At 47.8% G+C, this 25812-nt stretch overlaps 1 protein-coding gene across 4 annotated transcripts in view; it reads right to left on the bottom strand.

The window, feature by feature from the left end:
- FUBP3 (far upstream element binding protein 3) overlaps positions 1–19104 on the bottom strand; it is a 38783-nt gene extending 19679 nt beyond the window's left edge. For 2 of the 4 annotated variants that reach the window (XM_071574117.1, XM_071574121.1), the window contains exons 1-7: positions 18980–19104; positions 12103–12208; positions 6007–6057; positions 5493–5526; positions 3947–3996; positions 2351–2422; positions 1550–1607 (exon numbers count right to left, since the gene is read on the bottom strand). In XM_071574117.1, coding sequence (XP_071430218.1) covers positions 1550–1607; positions 2351–2422; positions 3947–3996; positions 5493–5526; positions 6007–6057; positions 12103–12208; positions 18980–19072 — 464 coding nt within the window. In that variant the 5' untranslated portion in view covers positions 19073–19104. The remainder of the gene's footprint in view (positions 1–1549; positions 1608–2350; positions 2423–3946; positions 3997–5492; positions 5527–6006; positions 6058–12102; positions 12209–18979) is intronic. The other 2 variants (XM_071574118.1, XM_071574120.1) reach the window with 2 other exon arrangements.
- Positions 19105–25812: the final 6708 nt, after the last annotated feature.

Below are 25812 nucleotides of genomic sequence, written 5' to 3'. Positions count from 1 at the left end.
GAATTTCTGGAAGCCTACTTCAAACATTCTAGGAAAGTCTTAAAGAGGTTTATTTATCTACCTTCATACTTTGCATAAAGTTCTTTTAGTCACAATATAGAGAACATAGCACTTAATACACAACATATTTCAGATAAGAAGGGGTCACTTGGAAATCAATCCTATTAGTTTGCTGCTGGAATAATAAGGAAAACATTCCTCACAAAACCCTTCTCAAAGAAGTCTGACATCTAATTGGTTTCCTTACTTCGTTTTCTTTTTCTACAAGTAGCCTATAAAAATACTTCAAACAACCACATTTACAAGGATTTTAGCAAAAAAGTAAATTAAATTTTTACCTAATTCCATGTTCATGTTCTGCTTCACAAATTGAGTATTCTCACTTAAATTTATTTATATTTTAGTTCACGGACATGGCATTTAACTGCTTATTTCAGAAACATGAAGTCTTAACTGTAACTCTTCCCCATTTTCCCCCAACTGCATCAGGCATCCCAGCTTTTTAATATTTTTCTCTTGTTCTGAAATATCCTTTGCTAAAGGGGGAAAAGCACTTCAATACCAGAAAGAAGACACTGCCTGCCCTATAATGTGAGTCTGCCAATTATATTTATTCTGGCTCACTGCTTGCAGCATTATGGTAGAATAAGGAGATTTAAGTACCCTTAGATCTCTTAGGAATGGAAGAATGATGAGTGTCTTCTCTTTAGAGAGACAGGCTTTGCACCCATGTATTTTCACTATCAAATGCAACTCAAAGATTTCCAGATGGATTTTAAAAAACCCACCTACCCAAAGGCTGGGGAGAGAAAGAGCAGCTCCATATGTTAAGTGTGTTCCTGTAAGCCTGAGGATCCTGGATCCAGTTCCAGCAGGAGGTCCTCAACTGGTTTGTGAGAGTCTCAAACTCAGCTCCTGGGAAGGGGGAGGGAGGAAACACTGTCCCTAAAGTTTCTATAGGTCTAAAGATCAGAAATCCCTGCGGGCTGGCCACGTGTCTCTACCATGCAAGGAGCAGAATTGAGACTTGGGTTCAGTCCTTTGCTTCTTGTTGGCAGCGATGCAGAGACAAGCCCCCAGTGGGCCTCATGCTGCTCTGCAACAACACCAACACCCCCAGGGTATCCTGGAGTGGCACCAACAGGCTTTAAAGGCCTCATGCAGCCCTTCTTCAGCTGGAAGGATGGTCATCTCAACAGGAGTAGGGAAGCAAAGGGGAGAAGAGAAGTGCCCTTCAACAGCTTAGCTCAGTATCCTGGAAAGCTGCAGTTAGAAAACTGCATCCTAGGTGCCCTAAGAGCAACCTCACCCTGCGGAGGGGAATTCCAAGGAAATTTCTGCAGAGGATTCAAACTGCAAGTGGAAAAAAAGCCTTTGAGGTGCACAGTTCAAAGCATCAGACCAAGAGGTTCTATGCTCTAGAGACCCTCAAGTTTCTCTAGGCCAACATTTGCTGGTGTGGCTAATAACCACATAGCACCACTGACAGAGCGCAGCATTAGGGAGAAGAGAAAGAAGGAAAAAGGAGAGGAATTAAATCAAAACTCACTCAATGCTCTCTGGTGTCCCAGTAAGTACACAGGGCCTCTCAGGCATCCCACCACTGTCTGCAAAGGAAACAAGAAGAAAACTTGTAACACATAGAATTAAAAGGTGGCAGTTGTCTCAGTAACTGTCAAGCACCAGTGGAAGCACCACCGTTCTGAATGCTAAAGAATTCAAAGACATCCAGGATCAACATATTTTAGATGATTTACTGGATGTCTGCATTCTTTTAAAGGCTTCTCTACCAGTTAAAGGGAGGGTAGGAACTTAAGAAGATACTCATCAACAGTTCCCTGTACAGCACTGCAACACTGTCTTCCCCAAAGCAAACCAGCACAGAACAATGACAACATTTGGATGGATTGGTCCCACTTTTATGATGCAAGGCAAGCTGTATGGAGAGCTGCTGCCACCCTCCTGAGATGTCTTTTGCCAAAAGTTGGAGCTAACCAGACTAGTCAGAGGCAAACCACAGAGCTGAGCAAAGTGGTACCACCAGGAGAAAACTCAAGAACTTCATATCTAATTACTACAGGGATTGTCCATTTGCACTGTATCCATCTGTTGGTTAAAACCAGTTCCTTCATTGCTCCATTTCCCAAACCACCTGATAAACCTGTTTTCTGCACTGGTAAAGGTCTGGCTGGGAGGTGGGTCCCACAACAGCTCTCCCGTGCCCGTCAGCCCAGTCTGTATCCATGTTAATGGTGATAACACACCGGGAGCACGGGAAACGCCTGATCTAATGGACACAACACCCTTCAACATGAAAACCTGTTCACCTGCTGTACAAAGAGGCTCTTACCTGGAGCAATTTGAATTTTGCAGCCAGACTCTGCCTGAATCCGTGAGATCTGTTCTCCTCCCCTGCCGATTACTGAAATGAGTTCAACAAGCATCAGAACACACCATTTTCCCAGGTAACTGCAGAGCACCTTCCCCCTTTTACTCTGCTGCAGCTATCCATAAAGGAACAGTTTGACTCCAGCATTGCAGAAGAGACATCCACAGCATGACCAAATTTATCATAGCAGAAAAACATTAAAATACTGCTGAAAGTTATTCTATTTGCTTGCAAAAACAACCCAAAAAGCCTGTCTTGTACTGGAATGGAAATAGATGGTATGAAAGAAATAAGGCACCAGTTTGAGTGCAGCCAGAAGAGTAATTTAAGTACATCTTGTTCAGCCTGAGTCAGTAAGCCAGTTATTTGGGGTACTGAAAAACACAAAGACTTTTATTTCTTTAAAATTCCTGTTTTACTGCCACTTTAGAATGGTCATGCTATTTGGCTGGTCTGCACTTAGGCAGAACTACATCCCGAAATGCTCCATCAACCTCAAGTGAACACAAACATCCATCTCCCTTAACTCTCAGAGCTGACATGGTGCTGCTTCACAACGAGACATACAGAGGACAGACTATGCCAATCCCCATTCCTGCTCTTTCCAGATTGCAAAAAGAGCTCAAGTCAAACAGGTATGCCTGGCTCAGGATGCTCCCAAAGGAGTATCCCAGCTGTGGATTAGCATCCTCCACATCTGCCTGCCCCTGAAACAGGATTAGATTTAACACAGAGATGATTCCTGCAAGCTCCCCTCTCCCAGGGCCAAGCATCCCTCCAACATTCCCCCATGTGTGGCACCAGGATTGATAAATGAAGAGGTCCAGCAGGAGAGGAATGAGCATTTCCTTTGCAGGAATTGAGTTACAGTCTTACAGTGTCTTTAGAGTCGGAACAAAACTTTGCACACTATGGGGTAATTATCATGGCCTGTTATTTTCCTTTTTACTCTCCATATATCAAATTGGAAGGGATACACAGAGACCCAGCAGTGGAAGAGTCTATGCAATCACTGTAGTAACACATCAGCAGGAGGTGCCATTGAAAGGAAGAGTAATGATCATTAAGAGGAAGAGTGAAATTAGGATCAAGCTTTAAAGAGAACAGTATCAGGAATGCAAGTGTAGAAAAAATTCTTGTCTGGTTGTGTTTCCCTGCAGCAAATGCATGAGAAATTTAAAATTCTGTTTAACTTGCCTTTAGTCAACTCATATTTTAACATTTAAATGTTGGTTTCCTTCCTCAGCTCTCACAATGTTGCATACTCAAAGTGAAATGTTTCGATGAGGGGAAATAAATTAACTTTTGACTTTTTTATGTACTGTGCTAATGGGAATTTAAAAGAGAAAATGACTTCAACTACCATAACTTGTACCAAATGTCCTTGTTCTTATTACCAAGACATCAGGCTTTCCATGCAGTTTGCACCTGGATTTTAAACACAGATCCTCTGGCCCCCATGAAGACAACATTAAACACAAAACCTTGTGTCAGAATAAACAGCATTCCTGCACAGGAAACACATCAAGAAGCATCAAAAGCATCCAAGGTACTTACTAAATCCAACCATTTTATCAGGCACTTTGAACTCTTCTGTTATTACAGCCCTGAAAAACAAAAAGGAAGAAAAACCCATCAAATAGTCATCACAAAGAACAATTTGAAAGACAACTACATCCCTGCCAGGGAACCTGGACACCAGGATTCTGCACAAACAAGTGAGCACCACAGCAATGTCAAAATCATCTGTTTCTGAGGGGACCTCTCACGGTCACACAATGCACTTCCAATCTGTATCTGCTGTCTTCAATGGAAGAACCTCCTTTTGTCATTCTTACAGACAGGTTTAACCAAAACATGGCCAAGTTTCCTTAATACTGAGCCCAGACCTACCAAGCAGCAGTGTCTGCTGTCTGCTTTTGGATGGATATGCTCTTCCCAAGAGATGCCAATCAAAGCCTGACAGAACCCCCTCCAATATTCCCAGGTTTGGTGTTTTGGGGGTTTATTTTGCCTGCTTCTCCTTACTATTCTTTTCCTTTAAATTAATAAGAGTTGCCTTTAATTATCCTCTGAATTCTTACTATCTCAGGACTTCCACATCTACTGCTCTTTGGACTTTCTCAATGTGTCTCTGCCTCAAAACACCACCCAAAGCAGCTTCCTAAGACCTGACCATAGTCAAGGAGAAAGGAATTAACTTGGACTGGTTTTTTGTTAGGCTTTTTCTTTCTTGAAAAAACACAACACAATGAATATGAAATTTGCATATATGCATTATATTTGTTCAGCAATCTCAAACACAATGAAACACTTGTACAGTAAATTCAGTGCAGGTTTTGAGGTGAGGTATATTAAAATCTTCCCATTTTTTGCTTTAGATCAATTAGGGAAGGTATAAAATACACACCAGACTTTATTAATTAAGTTGCAGATAAAGTACTAACACTGCCCACCCCTTTCTGGGCTTTTCAAGCTGGACATAAGCTTTAACTTCAGCATTAAAAATTCAGTGTTCTACAGACTTGATGCACATTGCTTGTCCCTTCTGCTGAGGCCCCAAACAGCTGCTCAGGATGGAAATGCACTACTATTCACCTTCAGGCTAAGCCAGCCTTAGAAATGACCTCCCCTTTCCTACTCAAAAAAGACAGATAACTCCTCAAGACCAGGATTTGAGAAAAAAACTGAGAATTTTACACTTATATTAGAGGCCAAAATGTGCTGCATGACAATTCATACCTGCTTGAGTCTCCCAAACTCATCTTTGACAAAAGAGTCATCCCAGGTGACATATTATGGCAACAAAACTGAATAATAACATGTCTATTTGATATTCCCACCTTTTTAAACTTTTTCTTTCTTGCCCCCTGCCAGGGTGGGGGAAAGGAGAGTGAAATTATTCTTTTCTTTACAGGAACCAAATCCAAGTTTCACATCAACTCCTCTTTTTACATCAGAACAAACAACCCAGGCTGGAGAAAACCCAAGCTGACAGTTTCTCCACATTCTCAACCTCTGACTTCCTAACACTACTACAGATGGTGGATCAATAAACAATTAGAATTGATCAATAAATAATAAAACATAACCCACTGCTTACCTTTGATGTACCAAGGCCCCTAACTGGTTACCTACTGTGGCAGAGAGAGAAAAAAGGGAAAAAAATCAAAGCATTAGCACGGATAAACTAACTTCATCCCTACAGAAAAAGAGTCCTCACCGTTTCATCGAAAAAGAAAGAAAAGCAAAACAGTAATTTAGGTTCAGTGGCTGAAATGAATGCGTTATGTGGTACAAAACAGGAGGGGATTTCTTGATCAACACACACCACAACCCAGTGTCCAGCTGAACACAGGAGAGCGAATTGATCCGTGTCTCCCCATGCTGAGAGTCAAGGGAGAAAATCCTGCCTGCCCAAATCCAAATCCCTGTAACAACCTCCCCCCTTCCCAAATTAAGCCCAAAGTAGTCAAAAAAGGGACAAAAGCAGGGAGGGAGGAGGGAGAAGAGAAATTTCAAGCAGACTGGTATGTATTAAAAACAAGAATAAAAGCTGAGCAGAGTCAGAGATTCCCTCAGTCCAGGCCAAAAGCATCAGGGACCGTGGCACATACTTCTCTCTGTGTCTCTGATCTGTGCTCCATGGAGCCCACCTACACGGAGACCTGTTAAAGGAATACGCCTGTTAAATCACCTCGTGACACCCAAACAATATTTAACCCCAACTAAACACGATTCTGAAAACACACACACACATTCCAGGCATTTCAGCCATGTTAGCTGGTGGTCCACCTATGATCAGCATTATCTCCCCACTGACAACCCTCAGACAGACTTTCCCCCCTCAAACCCAACAGATTAGATCTTTCTTCCAAATGTTAATGGGGAAAATATCATTAGACCAACTCATGCAAAGTGGGAACACAAGCCCTGCTGGGCTTCCTACTGGACTCTGCCTGCAGCAAACCAGCTAAAAACCCAGACCATTTGGTGCTATCAACCAGTTGAAAGATTATGTTGCATGCCTGGAGGGCAGAGGGAGCAAAACAAATGAAACTGGCCAACATGTGAGCTGTGATAATAAAGATGCTGCTCCAAACTACCTTGCAGCAAACTGCACATTCTTTGACCGGAAATAAAATGGCAATCAGCGGGCAGGGATGGAAAGTGGATGCATCTCACACTCTCTAAATCGGGGAGAAAAATGCATAAAGTTTGTGGCCAAACACTTTACTCAAAGAAAATAGACAAAGAGAGTCAATACTGTATTTCTGCTGCGTGCCAATACCTTAGTGATAGTTCTGAACCATTATATTGACAGCATATATATTTTATTACTCTCCCCAGCTTGGTGATAAGACAACTGCTGCTTTATTGACTCTGCAACATTTGTCTTTGCATATTCTCACCCTGAATATAAAAAGCTCTAATTTGATAACTATAAATACTGCAGTTGAAAAACACGGGTGATGTAATGGGGATTATTTGCTCTGGCTGATAAGCTCCTACCCTGGAGCTCAGCAAACAGGACCAAATCCAGAATCTTGCCCCAAACTGCACACTGAATATTCTAACTACACACGGTAGGTCTGGTGGCTATTGGTGTAGTGTGGGGTTGCCACAGCCAAGGCCACTCATTATCAGGATGCCAGACAGAGTGGTTTTAACTCTGCAAGGCTGTATTTAAATATCCCCTTGGCATTTCACTTCACTGCAGCAGCTCCCTGAGCAGCCTGTTCCGCTGCAGCCGCTGCCCACAAATTATGAGACAGATGCACATCCTATAATCAACTCCCCAAGTTCACTCAAGGAAGGGAAGAGCCTTCATTTTGTAACACAATCCTACACTTGAAAAAGACAACTTCTTAGGGGAAACCTGTACGAGCACAGGAGGTTAAAACAGACAGGAATTAATGCTTCAGATGTAGGTAATGATGTCTCCAACCCATTCCAAGTACTATCCAAACATGCCAAGCCATTCACCACCCCAGGCAGGTATCAGACTTAATGTGTACTTATTGTACAAATTAATTTAAAAAAAATATGCCACAATAACTTCTGTGAGAGACCATTCCTTTCACATTTCACAGACAGCCTCTTCAAGAGCCAAGATTGAAGGCAGAAAAAACTGGAAATTATTTACTTCAGGTCAGATATGATTTCTCTGTGTTTTGGGGTGGGGAGCAGGGAAAAGATGTGGCTCCCAGTTCCAACAACATAAAAGTCCAATCCTTCTCCAACATGCCCATTTTGCTGCAAAAAACAAGGACTAATAGAGAGGCTGGAGCAGTCCTTGCTCACCACAATTCTGAGAGCTGATGCACCATTCCACTTTCACACCAAGAAGGGCTGAACTCTGACAAGCCACGTACATATTTCCCCCCTTTTACATCTATTGAGTACAATTTAACTGTAACTGCAGTCATTTTGCTGCAAATAAGGAAAAATACTGCATAAAATCAGCACAATTTCCTATTAATGGCACCTGCTGGTTGATAACTCTTCATCCTGCTTTAGGCTTCACCTTAACTGAATTCTACCTAACAGACACTCAAAACAAATGTGGAATTTTTTTCCACCCCATAAAGCAGAGCAGTGCCTCCCACTAAATTAATGTGCACGATGGGAATATACAATCTTGTCAAGAATACCTTCATGGCTAGAATAAAATCAGAGTGACACATCTCCCTGAGAGCAGTGGAAAGGGGCTGCATTTCATACTTTTGAACCAAAATTGTATCATCATAAATTTCAGAAAGCTGCAAGGAAGACATTAGTTAACCTAATTTTTCATCATTAAATATTGCAAGGTTTTCCTTTAATTAAAAGTCAAAACATAATAATTTTTGTGCCTGCCTTCACTGCTAATTTGTATAGGGGGTTTTTCCTCTCCTTTAAGCTGCCTTATTTAAAAATGGTCATCTGTAAAGTTGCAATTTTGAAGAACAGTGGCATTTTGTGCATTAAGCCAGACCTTTTGCCAAGAGATCTGGACTTTTGCCCTGGTCCTGAAGCTGCTGCAGATGTGTCAAGGAACACCAGGACTGACTCTCACCAGCAGCAAGACAGGGATAAAGTTTCCTCCCACCCACCACGATTTTTACTGAAAACACACTGGAGCAAAGAAATAAAGTGCTTTGGACTGGCTCATGTTGTGTTTGAGCCCCTCGGTTCTACTACAGTCAAGTTTTATTACCCCAAAACAGGCCATCGTCATATCTGGATGTACCACAGGAGCTTGGGGAGGACAAAGGCGGGAAGAGAAGGGTGTGAAGCTTTTCCAAGGTCTCTCACCTTTGTTTTCCCAGACTCAAAGGATGCCCCGAGGCTTCAGCTGCAACACTGCTGCTTAACCCTGGAGATCTCAGAGGACACTCCTCGAAAGCAGCCCAAAGCAGGGCAAACAAAGATACCCTTCTCATCACTCTCCAGAAGACCAGATCCCTGCTTCCTTTGGGCAAAAGGAGGCTGCTTCTTTAGAGATTATTAAGCATTAAATAAACTTATTAAATTGTGCTGGTAATTAGAGGGAACCTATTAATTAAAAATGGAGGCCAGAGAAAGCTGCTGGCCATTAAGAGGAGGGCTGGGATCTGTCCTCAGCAACAGCCACAGGCAAGATGCCACCAGGTCTCTCTGCAGGATTCCCCTGTCCCTGCTCAGCTTTGCTGGGAAACAACAGCCCCTGCAAGTGGCCACAGAAGTGCTGGATAAGACTTCTTGGGAATGGAACAAATAAACCTGATCTCTGCCCTGCACTACAGCTATTTGCAGGATTATTTTAAAGTTATTTCCAGAAAGGGGAAATAAAGAAGCCAGGGAAAAGAGAAATAATCAGGCTCAAGCTCTATCCAACACCACCAGGCCAGGTCATCAGGGCTGATCTTACAGCTCTTTGGTTCAGATGAGGGTTAAGGGAAGAAGTGCAAAAAGCACTCCCACATTCTGGTTTCCAACACTATGACAAATTTATTCTTCCTGGAAATGCTTTAAAGGCAGCTGCGTTTGTTTTGATCAGTGCCCTGTCACCTGTCTCAAGACCACTTCCTAAGCCAGCCACAGCAGCAGCTGTTCACAAAAACAGACGGGAAGAATTAGATTGTCCTGAAAGACAGACTGTTTTCCTGTCACCTTAAATACTTCCCCTGGAGCCAATTTATTTCAGCAGTATTAGGAACAGCATTAATTTCCCAAGAGCTGCACAGGGATAAGGAAGCAGTGAGACCTGCACCCAGCTGTGAACATGCAGTATGTGGGGGTAAATTTCCCACCAGATTTGTTTCCAAGTTGTCCAGAGCAGAACTATCCAAACCTCTGCACTGTAACATTTCTAGAGCATGTGTAACAACACAATTGCTTCTTGACAATGTCTCCAAACTGTGGTTCACAGACAAGGAGAAAACAGATAACAGTGTGGGCATGCAATCCTGACACCACTCCAAATAGAAAGTGATTTCCTAACTTAAGTGTTCTATTAAAAGCAGCTGCCATCTTCCAGATACTGAAGGTAAAGATGCATTATAGACTTTAGGTAGCCCAAGACTAAGAGATGGATCATATCACAAACATACAGAACAAGAGGCACTTCAGGAGTTGTTTCCTCGGGCTGCAGGTAAAAAACAACACAGGAGGATCACACAGGCAGGTGAACTCATCACACACCTGTATCTCAGTACAGGACTTGCTAATGCCATTAGAAATAAAACCAAAGCTGAAAGAAGTGATGCAATCCCTGTTCCTACCCTGACAATTCCTGGTGTTCTGTGAAATTCCAAGCCCTCTAAAATACTACTCCTATCACTTCTAAGATCTGACAGATCAGATTTTTGGGAGGGGAATTGGACAGTTATACACAGATGGATATGAACAACCAAAGGGCAAATAGATTGTTGGAGATCCTTTAAAAAGAGTTACAGACCAAGCCCAGAGCTGAGCAGAACAGGCAGGAGCAGCCACGCTGCAGGGCTCCCCCAGCACACCTGCTCCATGGATTGTGTATCACAGCTCAAGAAACCAGCAGGAATGCACATTTATAGCCCAGACTGCAATATATTGACATGGTCTGTGTCAACATACACGAGGCTCAGCAAGTGCCAGGGCTCGCCAGGACAAGTTTAAGTACAAAGTCTAACCTGTGCTCTCACTAAGCCCTACGACCATTTCACGTGCTGCAAGTCCCTAAAACCCATTTTGTCAGGAGGTCAGACCTCTCAGTTCAGTGTTATGAATCAATGAAAGACAGAGGCAGGGCAAGTGTTGTGAATGCCTATTTCCCAGAAGGCTATTTTTATTCTTTTCCACACACAGCCACATCCCAAAGCTCTTCAGACACAGCTCAGAGCTGTTCAACATTCCCCAACACTGCACAGGCTGTGATGGCTGAGCACCTTCCCCTCCAGAACCAGCACCCACCAGCAATGCCAGACCTCTGGCTTCCCACAGACAAAGTGACACTCCAGGCAGAGATACAGGGCATGGGGGCTCACCCAGATAAATCCCTTCTTGGCTAAAACCCCCAAACCAAAGGAGCAGCAACCTGTTGCTCAAATAGAGCAGAGAACAGAACAGAAGTGGGTGGTGGCATGTGTTCAGAAAACAGTAACATTAGCAAGCCAGAGGCTCCACATAAAAGAAACTTCTCCCCATGCTCCAGCATGTTCTTTCAGACTGAGAAGCAGACGTGATGTTATTTTCAGCCTCCGTATCAGACAGAAAAAAATCCTTTTCAAAATGAAGTGCTAGGCAGCAGCTCTGCTTATCTCCTCAGTACTCCTGAGCATATCTGTGGGGGAGACAACCACCCTGCAGGGCTACCTGTGTCAGGAAAAATACTGGAGGAAACAGCAAAAGGAAGACACAGCCACGGTTTTTGGTTTTGTCATAATCAACCACAAGCAAAGGTGAACTCTTTGTATCTACAAAGCAGCAGATAATACAGTTTAAACACTTCTTGTAACAATGCACATCATTAGATTTGTCAAAACCAGAAAACTCTTTTCTAACATTTCTGTTGTTCCCATCAAAGATAAGACACTAATGGCTTATTTTAAAACTGTAACACCTCATGCAAAATTGACTCATTACAGTTACCAGATATGGTTTATTCAGTAAACTATCGTTTGGTTTGGGCCAATGTTAAAAGTTTCAGAGACTTCAAAATTCTAAAGAGAAATAATAAAGCTAAGCTAATATAGGAAGTTTTCTTCCAACTTGTATCAATTCACATCAATACCTTTTCTCCTTAAAATCCATGTGCAAGGCAAACAGAACACGACAGCAACTCAGCTGCTGTGCTGTGCCACTGCTACCCATGGAAGGGAACATGTCATGCTGTTCCACACACTGCCTGCTCCCAGAAAATCAGGGTCAGCAGGGAAGAACAGCTTTACTGTGTACATTTGGCACTCTGGATGTGGGCTCTAGCACAGGCCCAATATGTGCATCCTCCTCCTTCCCCAGTTACCACAGAACAAGATTTAAATGACACAGTTTGTTTGCTATTTCCCAAAGTTCACCAACTAATTACTTCACATTCATACTAATTCCTGGGAGCCTTGAGCTATCTGGGTAAGACTAAACAGCACAGGGAATCTTGTATAAAATCTCTATACACAGAAAGATGCATTTTCCATCCTTAAATCAGAAAAATGCCTCCCTGAATGAGTTCCAGGAGCTGCATCCCCAGGACTGACTGATCACAGCCACCTTACCTCCGTCATCCAGGGGCCGTTTCTGCACTCCATAACCGTACACTGAGGGGTCCACGAGTGTTGTAGAATTATTCAAGTGAGGAATATCTCCAATTTTAGCAGCAATCTACAAAAACAGGGGATAAAAGCTTGATTAGCTCAAGTTTCAGCCACCACAGCTAAACATTCTTTCTCCCAACAAGACATTTACCCCAGTCCAATCTTCTCTCAGGTGGCTTTGTAATGTGGTGTTTCTTTTGGAAAGTAAACAATTTTCTGCTTGCTTTTAATATTTGCTTGATTAAGATCACATTCATCCAGTTTCTCTTCCTGATCATAAGCAGGTATTTACTCCTCAGAACATTATATTCAGGATTATTTGCTCAATGGAGAGCTGACAAGCTAAATCTTGCAAAAAGAGGAGGGTTCAAATGAGCTCACCAACTTTGTCCTGGAGAAGCTGCCACCACCAGGGCTGTGTGGGAGGACATGCCATTCCTGCAGACACACAGAACTGCACACTCACACATCCACGGGGGAGCAGAGAGGGAATGGGAAAGCACACAGCACAAGGACAGGTTTGGGAACTCTCTGTCAGAGAGACTGGATCACTCTGTTTACTGTATGAGGAATAAGCCAGTGGGCAAACTATCAGCCCAGAATGAGTTTCCATTTCCTGCACAAACACAACAAGCACTGCCTGTGCCTCTGCTTCCAACCCTTCCAGAGGAGCAACTGCCATTCCCTGCCAAGCCAGGATGCAAGTACTTTATTTACAGGAAAGAGGAGACAGTCAGGTATCACAGAAAGGAGACTTAAATAAGCAAATAAACTACGTGAGACACATCCCTCAACATCACCATCCCTGGAGGTTTTTAAACTGAGCTTGGCTGTGGCACTGAGTGCCATGATCTGGTAAAGGGACTGGAGCTGGACCAAGGGTTGGACTTGATGATCTCAGAGGTCTTTTCCTACCCAATCCATTCCATGATTCTATGATCACAACAAAAGTGAAAAGTTAAGCTCGTCTCCAGTGACCTTTGGGAGTCATCTGTACAGATGGGTGCTGACAACAGCAGCAATTCCACCTGCTCTCAGAGCTAACTGGTGTCAGCCCACCCTAAAAACACACAGGTGCATTCCCTGGGTGCTGCTCCCAAGTTGACACCCCCTCCCAGGGACAAGCAAACTGCATCCTCACAGCATCCCTTGCCTACATAAAGTACTTTGCTGTAATAATCAAGTGTGAACAAAGTAGTTACAGAACAAATATAAAGCACAGTGGATTCTACAGCATTTGCTTCCTTTTTCTGCAAAAAGAAAACCACTGAATAGGATCTTTACTGGGAGAAGATCAGTCTATTATAACTGAATTTCACTGGAGAATAAGCAACAGAACAGAAGAAAGAGCATTTTACACAGTATGCTTTAAATGACAAATACATCTAAAGGTGTTTCTAAAATTTGTGTTTCACTGCAACAGAAAGACATCTAAGACATCTCCAGTAACTCTGGTTGTTGACACCACCTTCTGCTGCAGTGGAATAAACAACTGCCCAAGATTCAAAACCACAGGGTACTGAAAACAGCTATTTGAAATAATCTTGAAAGATTGAGGGCACTGTTTTTAGAAAGAGAATAGGAAACATTTTGTTCAATGCCTTGCATGTAAAGGGCTCCAAGTTTAGACCATTTCCTCCTCATTGTCCCTTCTGTCCTGTCTCCCTTTAGAAAACCAACAACTTCACTGTGTCAGAAATGCCAGAGAGAGAGAATAAAAATCTTCCTGCAGGACCAAGCTTTGATGACAAGTGTTTTGGACATCAACACCTCCAACCAGCCCTCAGAGAGCTGGTCCTGAAAGCATTAACACACCTTGGCCACTCCCTCATGGAGTGCCAGGTGATGCTGTGCTGCATCCATAGATCCAGATCCAGCTCTTTGCCCACATTCTGGCATGCAGAGGATTTTAATGAAGCTACAAAGATGCTTTTTGACTACTTCAATGCTGAAATATAAGTTTTAAAATATATTTTAGAATCACCTATTAAGAGTTTTCACCTAATAACTCACACTGCTGAGCAAAGGGAACAGTGTCAAGTACAACACACCCTGACATGTTCTGGGATGTCTGATTTTAACATCCCCTTCACAAACTCTCTTTCTGTCAGTTACTGATCTGTAAGTCATGGATGATGGTTTGGAGGTGAAATCACCCACCACACACTCCAAGGAAATAAAAAAAGTTGTCTGTGGACAGTGGAAGGTGGCCTAGGAAAGGAAGGCAGCCTGAAGCACAAAGGTGTGCAGGAACAGCTCCCTGGCACCAGGGCTGTGGTCCCAGTGCAGGGAATCACAGAATGGATTGGGTTGGAAAAGACCTCAGAGATGCTCAAGTCCAGCCCTTGATCCAACCCCACTGTGATCACCAGCCCAGGGCACAGAGTGCCCTGGGCTGGTGATCACAGTGGGGTTGGATCAAGACATGGTGGATTCTCACTCAGTGCCACATCCATAGAAACACAGAATCATAGAATGGATTGGGTTGGAAAAGACCTCTGAGATCATCAAGTCCAACCCTTGGTCCAACTCCAGTCCCTTTACCAGATCATGGCACTCAGTGCCACGGCCAATCTCTGGTTAAAAACCTCCAGGGATGGGGAATCCACCCCCTGTCTGGGCAGCCCATTCCAATGCCTGAGCACTCTCTCTGCAAAGAATTTTTTCCTGATATTCAACTTAAATTTCCCCTGGCAGAGCTTGAGCCCCCCTTGTCCTATTGCTGAGTGTCTGGGAGAAGAGACCAACCCCACCTGGCCAGAACTTCCCTTCAGGGAGTTCTAGACAGTGCTGAGGTGAAGGTTTGCACACAATGATCACACTGACACAGAACCTGCCAAGTAAAGGGCAAAGCAAGAGTGTTAAAGCAATTTTTACATTATCAGCTTTTGGGATATTTTCCTTTTTCCCCCTCCACCCCCTGCTCATTTATTTAAACTTGCACCCTTATCTCTAAAGCTTTCCAGCTGCCACAGGATTACAGGCAGACAACATGTCACCTCACTGGAGCAGGACAAAAACCACCCTGCAAAACCAAGAGCTGAGCTTTTAAAGCACACGTGGCAGTTAAAATACATTTTAACTTCTCATGTCCAACCTAAAATGGGAAGCTGAGTCTTTACAACAGGTTCAACAAAAGTTAGAGTATGGCAAAAGCAAGCAGACCTGGCCCTTATCTGCCTGAATGACCTTGAGTAAAGTACTGCTGTCAGCCACTGCTTTTGTCCTGCTCCATGTCAGTCGTGGCTTTTTTCCTCCCCTTAACCCAGTGCATCCATTTTACCAAGTCCTGAAACAAACTGGAAAAAGAGCATCACTGTTTCTGCACCTAAATTTCCCAAAATAAAGCTCTCCAGCAAAGACTTCAAAGGACACAGCACAAATCCCAGTTACAAATTGCAATGGTGAGGCCAAGGAAAAACAAAAGTATCCACAAAGTTGTGTGAGGGATACAAGTTTTCCTATGCCTTGCACTTAGAATCATAGAATCATAGAATGGATTGGGTTGGAAAAGACCTCCGAGATCACCAAGTCCAACCCTTGGGCCAACTCCAGTCCCTTTACCAGATCATGGCACTCAGGGCCACGGCCAATCTCTGGTTAAAAACCTCCAGGGATGGGGAATCCACCCCCTCTCTGGGCAGCCCATTCCAATGCCTGAGCACTCTCTCTGCAAAGAATTTCTGTCCTTCTGTACCTTTAACAGACCTTAAAATGGTGCAATAAAAAAACAGTTTTAAATATGAAGCTTCTTTTCTAGGCACAGCAGGACTCAAACACAAATATCTGCAGAATTCAGCTTGCAAGAGAACAGGCCCAGTTTCTAGGAAAAACCTCCTCATGCTGCCCTGCAAAGAACAGCAACTGATAACATCACCAATTCTAGGTATTAGCAGAGTGAAAAAACAATAAGGCCCTGCCATCTGACCCTTCAGACTGTTCTAGTGCTGCTCCCCCCAGTCACTGAGCAGAATACTTGAGTTGGTGTGAGGTGATCCCTCCTGAGCTCTGTAGAAAGAAGCAACAAAACCACCCACAGCCATTTAAGTTTCATGTCACAGGCTGTTTTCCTAAATATTATATTAAAGTAATTGCAAAGCTCTAAAGCTCTTTGAGGGTCACCTGAAAAAGGACTCTGCAAGGGGGTAAAGAAAAGTCAGTCTAAGACCTCCCCATGGAAAATGGATGTGTGAACCTCACATAGAAAATTATTTCAAACACACAACCTGCTAATTTTCAGCAAGTCTCAGGATGTTCACCCACTTTTGAGGTCCCCAAGGTGGCATGAAAGCCTCAGCCTTTCCTCTTCACTTCATTCCCAGAAATCTGGGATTCAGACAGTACAAACAGATGATAAGAAGAGGGAACCAGCAAGTGCTGCACTGAAATGAGCTGCCAAGGAGAGCAGGAGAGGGTGAGCAACAAGCAAGGTGCTGTTTGGTCAGTAAGAACAGAAGGCCAGTCCAAGAGAAATTAATTTTAGTCCAAAGCACAGGCAGCTCTGCTTGTTTTCTGACCCCATTACTCCAAAGGGGAGCAAACATGTTTTCTCTCTCCCTGCCACCCCAAAATGCCACAGAAGGAAAAGCCACCCTGCCTGGGAGCAGCCAGACAGATCAGCCCCCATCTGATCCATTAACACCTCACTTCACAGAATCACAGAATGGATTGGGTTGGAAAAGACCTCCGAGATCATCAAGTCCAACCCTTGGTCCAACTCCAGTCCCTTTACCAGATCATGGCACTCAGTGCCATGGCCAGACTCAGTTTAAAAACCTCCAGGGATGGAGAAGTGGCACAGGGAGGCAGCTCTGCCCCAACCTGCCTGTGCTGAGGAAGAAAACAGTGACCCAAGAGCAGAGCAGCTCGTGGTGTCCTTGGGCAGGGGCAGGGTGTGGGCCCACAGCACAGACTGGCTGCCCCACTGACTCACAGGGGAGCTGAGAGCAAGAGCAAAGCACCTCAGTTCCATCAGAGAGTGAACCTGAGAGGTCTGAGGGGCCAGCTCAGTTTTTTCCTCAGTGAAACCACAGAGTGTCTGGGCAATGGAAGGAGATTGTTCCCACCTGGCCTGTAACACTGGAGAGGATAAAATTGGGGTCTTTGAGCATCAGCTGGGCTGTGGTCCTGGTGTCCAACTGTGTTACATCTCCTTACAATGCAGTCACTAAACACTAAAGAGAAGAGCAACGAGGCTGGAGAAGGGACTGGAGCACAAGTGCTGTGGGAGAGGCTGAGGGAGCTGGAGGTGTTTAGTCTGGAGAAGAGGAGGCTCAGGGGAGACCTTATCACTCTCTACAACTCCCTGAAGGGATGTTGTACCCAGGAGGGGGTTGGTCTCTTCTCTCAGGCAGCCAACAGTAGGACAAGAGGGCACGGGCTCAAGCTCTGCCAGGGGAGGTTTAGGTTGGGTATCAGAAGAAATTCTTTGCAGAGAGAGTGCTCAGGCATTGGAATGGGCTGCCCAGAGAGGGGGTGGATTCCCCATCCCTGGAGGGTTTTTAACTGAGATTGGCCGTGGCACTGAGTGCCATGATCTGGTAAAGGGACTGGAGTTGGACCAAGGGTTGGACTGGATGATCTGGAAGGTCTTTTTCAACCCAATTCATTCTGTGATTCTGTGGATGTGGCACTGAGTGAGAATCCACCACGTCTTGATCCAACCCCACTGTCATCACCAGCCCAGGGCACTCTGTGCCCTGGGCTGGTGATGACAGTGGGGTTGGATCAAGGGTTGGACTTGATGATCTGGAAGGTCTTTTCCAACCCAATCCATTCTGTGGATGTGGCACTGAGTGAGAATCCACCACGTCTTGATCTTGATCCAACCCCACAGAATGCCCTGGGCTGGTGATCACAGTGGGGTTGGATCAGGGGTTGGACTTGATGATCTCAGAGGTCTTTTCCAACCCAACTGATCCTCTGATTCTAAGGAAAGCTCAACCTGTTCAGGGCTGGCACAAACATCTGGGACAGACATGGAACAGGAGAGGGGATGAACAGTCACAACATTTGCCTTCTGAGCAGCAGCTTCACGTCCTGGAGCCACTTCCCACAAAGTGAGGAGCCCACAAGTACCTGGAACATGCTGTGCTGAACACAAGGGTGTTGGTTCCTGCAGCTTTGGGCACCTGCACTGAAACTTTCCATTTTAGCACCTTGTAGGCTCAGAGATTCCCCTGGGGAGCAGCTCCCTCCTTCCCTGGAGGGAATGGGAAGCTCCTGCACTGCCAAGGTTTGTACTCACAGAGTCACAGAACCAATTAGTTTAGAAAAGACCTCTGAGATAATCGAGTCCAACCTCTACCTGATCTCCACCCTGTCAACTAAAGCAGAGCACCATGTCCAGTCTTTCCACAAACACCTTCAGGGACAGCAACTCCTTCATCTCCCTGGGCAGCACGTTCTGATGTCCAATCATCCTTTCTGTGACGAAATTCCTCCTGATATCCAAACCAAACCTTCCCTGGCACAGCTTGAGGCTCTGTCATCTTGTGCTACCTCTTGTTCCCTGGGAGCAGAGCCCGAACTCCCCAGCTCCTCCCTCCTGTCAGGGAGTTACAGAGAGCCAGAAGGTCCCCCCTGAGCCTCCTTTTCTCCAAACTGAGCCCCCCAGCCCCTCCCGCAGCTCCGCTGCCCTTCTCTGCCTGCCCTATGGCTCAGCCTCACACACCAGGCCCGGCTTCAAACCCGCACTACCATCACCCCACACCGCGGGGCTGTCAGGGCACATCCCCGGGGCGCTCCGGCCCCTCGGCCAGCGCGGCCCTGCCGCCTCTCCGCGGCCTTGGCGGCGCCCCCGCAGCGCGCGCCCCCGGCCCGCCGGCCGGCGCCTCACCTGCCGGACGCGGTGCAGGGCGTCCACGAAGCCCTCGGGCTTGATCCCCACGGGCGCCGCGCTCTGGGCCTGCCCCTGCGCCAGGTCCGCCATGGCCCGCCCGCCCCGCTCCGCCCGGGGCCCCGCGCCCGGAAAGGGAAGGAGCCCCCCGCTTCCGCCGGAAGTGCTCCGAGGGGGCGGGGCCCGATGGAGGGGCGGGGCCGCCGGAGCGCGGCAATGCGGGGAAGGGGCGGGGTCAACACAGGCCACGCCCCCTGCGGGATCCCCCAGTCCCGACACCGCCGGGACATCGGGGGGACCCTGTGCGGGGATCGCTCCTGCCCCGGCACCGGCACCGCCTGTTCCGTCCCGTTTCTACTTGTTCCATTCCATCCCTGCCTGATCCATCCTATTCCTAACCGTGTCATCCTGTCCCTGCTCCTGCCATCCCGTCCTTTCTGTTGCCATCCCATCTGGGCCAGTTCCATCCCATCCCTGCTCATTCCATTCCATCCCTGTGCATTCCATCCCATTTCTACTTGTTCCATTCCATCCCTACCTGTTCCATCCTATTCCTGCCTGTGCTATTCTGTCGCTACCTGTGCCATCCTGTCCCTTCTCTTACCATCCCATCCCTGCCCGTTCCATCCCTTCCCATCCCATCCCATCCCATCCCATCCCATCCCATCCCATCCCATCCCATCCCATCCCATCCCATCCCTGCCAGTTCCATCCTATCTCTGCCAGTGCCACCCTGTCCCTACCTGTGGCTATTCTGTACCTGCTCACATGACCCCATCCTGCTCATTCCATCCTTTTCCTACCCATTCCGTCCTTTTCCTGCCTGTGCCATCCCATCCCTACCTGTGCTATTCCATCCTTACCTGTGGCCATCCTCTATCTGCTCACGTGATCCTGTCCTGCCTGTGCCATCCTGTCCCTCCCTGCCTGTGCCACCCCCTCCATCCCTGCTGTGGTGTCCCCGAGGTGCCCCACCGTGTAACCCTCTGTTGAAACATCACCCACAGTGTCTGTTTCCTGCCTGGCTTGGTCCTTGTGTTTGAGGATCATGTTCCTGCCCCACGTGGCTGTGGCTGGACACAGCCATGGTGTTGGTCACACCTTTCACTAAACTCCTGGACATGTCTGGGGAGCTCTGCCACCAACTGGAGATCCCAGAGGTGCCTGCACATCCCTGTGGAGCCCCCAGGTCTGGTTCAGTCTCCAGTCACAACCCTCCCACAGCAGCAGAGCTGCAGGAGACTCGTGGATGATGCAAGGACTGGTTAGGTCAGGATTAATGCAAAAAACATGCAAAGCTTTCTCGTTGAGCAGGGCCTTGCACAGCCCTTCCTGCTGCTTTTTGGGGGTGTCCTTTTTGGGTGATACCTCCCAAACTGCAGCCTGCACCAGCTCCTGGCCTGGCTGGGCTTGCACACTAAACCTGGAATAGTCCAAGGTTCCCTGATGCCAGACCCCACTTCCCAAAGCCCTGAGTAGGAAATTCAAAACCCAAGTGACGGAGCTGCTTCCTCCTCAGCTGGTTCTTGCTCTTTGCAGTTTCATGCATCTCATTTGTGCCTACCTGAGTAGGCAGGAATTGCTGAGGCTGATGGAATTATCTGGTGGCTTTCCAAGAGCAGGGAACACACTTCTTCCCTAGGACACAGTGTGCTGCCACTCACCTTCCTTGCACTGGCTGATCTCCAGCCTTTCCTCCCTTCAGAAGTTGGGATCATTTTCTCAAGCAAAAAGCCCATTTATTTTAGGAGAAAGGGACACAGCCCTTGGGAGAAGGATTGTAGTCATGGAATCACAGACTGGTTTGGGTTGGAAGGGACCTTAAAGATCATTTTCTTCCAACCCTCTTGCTTTGGGCAGGGACAACTTCCACTAGACCAGGTTGCTCCACCTCACCACCTAAGATGATCTGTGTCATCTCAGCTATCCCATCATCTTCCAACCAGCCTTTTCCCAGATACCCCTTTCCCCAAGCAGGTCCTGGGTGGGTGGATCACCCTGACAGTGCCACTCAGCTCTCAGGGGTGCCCTGTTCTCAGCAGGATTCACCCCATGACTTTCTGGCTAATGCCAACCTTAAAGAGGCTGCAAAGGTGACCAAACCTGAATCCTAAAGCCCCCGGTGCTCCCAACAGGGAGAAGCTGGAACCTTCCCTGCCACACCCAGAGCTGAATTTTGGCAGCCTCAAGCCCTGGAAAGAGATGGAGGAGCCTCTTTGATGCCAGGCAGGACCAGAACCAAGTTCCAGGCTGTCAGGATGGTGACAACCAGCCCCGGTGCTGGATGGGCAGGGATGGCTGGGAGGGAACCTGCAAGAAGAAGACATCAGACTGTAGTTGAAATGAAGGAAATTACAGGCCTTAAACACTTCCAGAAACAAATTTCTGATGTAAATCTTCCTTTTGAGGAATAAAAAAACAGGGGGGGAAAAAAAAGCCTCCACCACCCGCCTCCCCCTGCCTGAGACACACACACACCTTCACACACACACACTGAAATTAGTTGTGACAGCTGAAATTCTCCTCTCGTTGGACGCTGTTTGACAGGGTACTTAAAAAAGGAGGGAGGAAAAAAAACAGTAGGAGAAGAAGAAGAAAAGGAAAAGTGGTTTGGGGGAGGCAGAGGGGGGTGATGTGGTGGGGGGTTTCAAGTGATACAAGACACATAATTCAGGCTTCCTGGATTGCAAAAGCTCCTCTTACCTAAAGGGCCTGCTGCCTTTATTTTTATCCAAATGGCTCAATTACTGCAAAGCCCCACAGAGAAAATTATGGATGTTTGCCTCTATTTTTCTCCCCTTGTCTTGGCAACTGTAGATATTTTGTTTTCCTTCTTTCCATCTCTTTTTTTTTCCTTTTTTTTTCTCTCTGGGTGGTGGTGGTTGCAGGGGGTAGGAGGTGGCTGGGAGTGAGGATGGGGTATGGAGATGGAGGTGACTCAGGGTGAGGGATGGGGCACTGGCATGTGGTGGCTCTGCCACCATCACACAGCTTGGTCCTCTCTCTGTCTCTCCCACCTCATCTCACACCTCTGGCTCCTCACATCCCCTTCATCCCCACACACCACACTCTTCTCCCTCCCTCCAGCCCTCTCTCCCTCTCTCCTCCCCCACCTCCCTCCTCTCCTTCCCCCTGCTCTCCTCCCCACCACCCCCCTCCCTGTGCCTCTCAAAGCCACCATAATAGCAGCTTGTTTGGCACTTCACTTGGTCTCAATGAGAAAATTCCCCTCTCTCCCTCTTTTTGCCTTCGTTATTTCCAAACCCTGCAATAGCTCCTTTGCTCAGGGCTGCGGGAAGTGCCCATTTTTCCCCATTTTTCTTTGGCTTATGTTTGTCATCCTCTGAATTACCGCACCGGGGAGTCCAGTCAGCCCAACACCGCGCCCTGCTATTCACGCCTCTCCTGCTCCTTGAGATCATGTAGGGAGAAATTAGTTATTTATTTCGAGCACCACTGCAATGCACCTCCCCACACAAGTGTTTGTTTTGATCTCCTGCTGGAAAAGGAGGCTCCACAGGGAGTGCTGGCGTGGCAGCAGCGCTGAGTCCACTGGGAGACATGGTGAGGGCAGGGCAGGGTGTGTGAAGACCCAGGGATTCCCAGGAAAGCTGTGAGCATGGAGACCCCCACCATGCTGAGCTGCTTCCCTGAGGCTTCTCCTGGAGCTCATGCTCTCTGCAGGTCCTGAGAGTTTCCAGGTGATGTTGTCCCATCAGGAAACTCGGTGGTCCATGGTTTTATCTCTGGGTAAGAAGTAAGAGTGTCTGGAGCCAGGGAAGCATCCCACCCCAAGGTGGCCATGACTGTATCAGGCAATGCAACCCGGGAGTCTCTGCCAAATGCTGAAAGATTGAGCATATTTGATGGCCAGAGGAAGAAACCTTGCTCCAGCACAGCCTACAGCCACTGGACACTGCCTCCAGACCTGTTCACCAGCTGCTGTCCTGCCCACCCCATCCCACTTCACAGAGTGGGACTGGTCCTGCATGGGCAGCTGGGCTTTGGGGCAAGGGCAGCACAGACTGGGAAACACTCACCAGCTCACAGACAGTCCTGGTCAATGGGACATAAGAAGGACACTGCTTGTCCTTGGAGGTTGCCATCCACCTCCCCTCCTTGTGTGCCAAAGGTCAGGAGCCAGGGAATCCCAGTGGTGCCCTGCAGTCCAGGCTGGCATCTCTGTGGCTCTGTAGCCAACATGCTGCCAACACTCCTGAGCCCTTCTCCTTGTGGAGATGGCACAGGCAGGCGCAGGCAGTGCTGGCACTGGCAGGCTTCAGGGAGGGGGCCCAGGGAGCTGCAGCTTTAAAGAAAGAGGAGGAGCAGCGGGAGGAAGAAAATGCAAAATTGGCCCAGTGGGTAGACCTGCTATTTAAGTGCAGTTGAGAAAGGAGCAGGAGGAATTACAGGAGAAATGATAGTGCCCTGACAGCTGCCATTTCCCACCACCAGTCTCCTCTAATGGAGTCCTAATGTAGTGGTGGGCTCTTCACTGACAGCCCAGCCTGAGACAGGGATAGTCTTTGTGCTGGTGACAGATGGGACAGTCCAGTCTGGCAACAAACCTGTAATCCTCTGATTTCTGCCGGTGCTGCCTCAGCTTAACCCCTTCTTTCCCCAGCACCCACTTGCTGCCCAGGTGTGTGGCTGGTGTGGAGTCTGAGCTGTCTGTGGGGTCTCCCATCATCCCACAGCAGTGCCCAGGTCTGGCAGCTACACAGGGCACTGGGAACAGCACCGGGAACCCACCTGCTTGGCTGCTGCTGGCTGGGGCAGCATGGCAGAGGCTCAGCCTGGTCACTGAGCAAGAGGCTGCATGACTCCTGTGGGCCTCTGAGACCCTGCTCTGCCCCTGTGACAGTGAAGAAGGCAAGTGAGTGTGGGCAGGGGAGCACGGGCAGGTGTGTTTGGCAGGATGGTGCCTGCCAGGAGGGCTCTGGGCTGTGTGCCCAGCACAGCACCCACCGAAAGCCTCCCACTACCACTGGCTGCTGGTTCTGGCACTAAACCTCCTTGCCTGCCTCAAATTAGCCCCAAGCCAGGGTGTAATTATGCAGTTTTAAGCTAAAAGGTGTGACAGTTTCCCCCCACCCCCAGACCAGGCTGCAAAGACTACTCACTGCTCCAGTCCTGCTCCCAGAATGCCAGAGGTGGCAGCAGAAGAAGCTGTCAGAGTTTTTCTGCAGAAAAGTAAAAGCAGCCACTGCATACACTTGTCTGCTGCAGGGGCAGGCTGGGTGTGCTGGGAGTCCCTCTGCACAGAGGGACTAGCAGAGGGATGCTCTTGCCCCTAGGATGCAGAAGAGGAGAAACCCACCTTCTGACCTCTTCTCCCACATCCCAAAGGACTCCTGGTGAGGGATTTCTGGATGTTTCTCCATTAGGCAGAAGTCCAAGCCCCTCTGCCTCCTTCACAGCACAAAGCACCTCTCAATTGCACACTATCTGCCCTTCACAGGCACCTGAGTCTCCATTGCCTCAGGTGAAGCCCACTGGCATCCTTCTAAGCTGCAAGGGAGCTCTCTCCCATTGGCATGGGGCAGCCAGCCCTTCCCAGCCTTGACACAGATTCATCACCCCAGGACCACAGTCACTGAGCCCAGTGTGGTCCCAGCACACATCTCATTCCCACCCGAGCTCCCATCCCAAGGCAGCTGCTTGCTTGCTTTCCTTACTGGAAAGGAATTAGCAGGTAGGACAGGGAGCTCCAGGCAGCTCTGCTGGGTCCATCGGCTCATCCATCCTGCTGCAAAGTGGGATGTGAGCTGAGCCCCACTCCTGGCTCTGTGAGCATCCTCTCCAGTCCTACCCAAAGCCATGATGAACAGAAATATCCCCGTCCCACATCCGTGCCCCACCACACTCTGGAGAGCAGTTGAGACCTCCGAAGCCGATCCTGTTGGATGATGAGGGTTTCCATCACCCTCTGGTCGCTGGGGAGCCGTGGCAGCGTCAGACCCTCCTCGGCAGTAAAGCGCAATGCAGCGCGCGCGGGTCCTCGGCACAATTAGCCAACAAGTGGCTGTTTTGTAAGGGATTGTTGCTGATGTGTTTTAAGTGGCTTTCTGAGTGGAAAATGTGAGGCGCTGGAGAGGCCGGCAGACAAAGAGCGGGATGCATTAGGTTTTATTGGTCTGCTTTGCACACATCTGACATCACTCCACGGAGCAAGTTCTGCCTGGCTTTAGGGAAAATGAAAAATAAAGCAAGAGAAAGGGGCCGAGGGTACAGGGGCGGGGGGAGCACCAGCGACTCAAGCAGGCAAGTGGGGGCTTAATAGCAGGAGACACTGGAGCAAAGTGTGTCAACCAGCTGGGACCCGGGTGAGGCGGGAGGAGAGGGGAATTGGCCAACCCGTGCTTTGTTCCCGCAGAAAGCGCGGCCCTCTCCCCCCAGGAGCTGCCTACATGTGATAGAATACAGCCCCTTTCAGCCGCTAAGCTGGCCAAGGACAAAAGTCACCGATAAATAGCGAGAGGGCGAGGCTGAAAGCAGAGGCAGAGTTGCCAAAAGCCCCAGGTTTCTCCTCGGGCTGCCCATGCTGATGGGCATCTGCCCCAGCTACTGGCACAGGGATCTGTGGGTCCAGTGTAAGAGGGGCTGGGGGTGATGCTGTGGGACAGGAAGGAGGGGTTTTTTGGAGACATGGTGCCTTCAGCAGGGATGATGCAGCCTCTGTGGTGGCATTGGAGGTAGGTCCACCTGCTTCTTTCTTTGATTCCCTTAGCCAAGACATAAAAGCAAGAGCCCTCATGCCTTCGGCATCCCTCACCCTGTGTTAAGAAGGGTTGCTGTCCCAGAAAGGTCCTTCACTGCTTGGGCTTATTAAG

This window comes from Pithys albifrons, chromosome 20, assembly GCF_047495875.1.
Source record: "Pithys albifrons albifrons isolate INPA30051 chromosome 20, PitAlb_v1, whole genome shotgun sequence".
Taxonomy (NCBI): Eukaryota; Metazoa; Chordata; class Aves; order Passeriformes; family Thamnophilidae; genus Pithys; species Pithys albifrons.
Note: the sequence above shows the minus strand (reverse complement) of the source record. Positions and strands in the feature narration are given on the sequence as shown.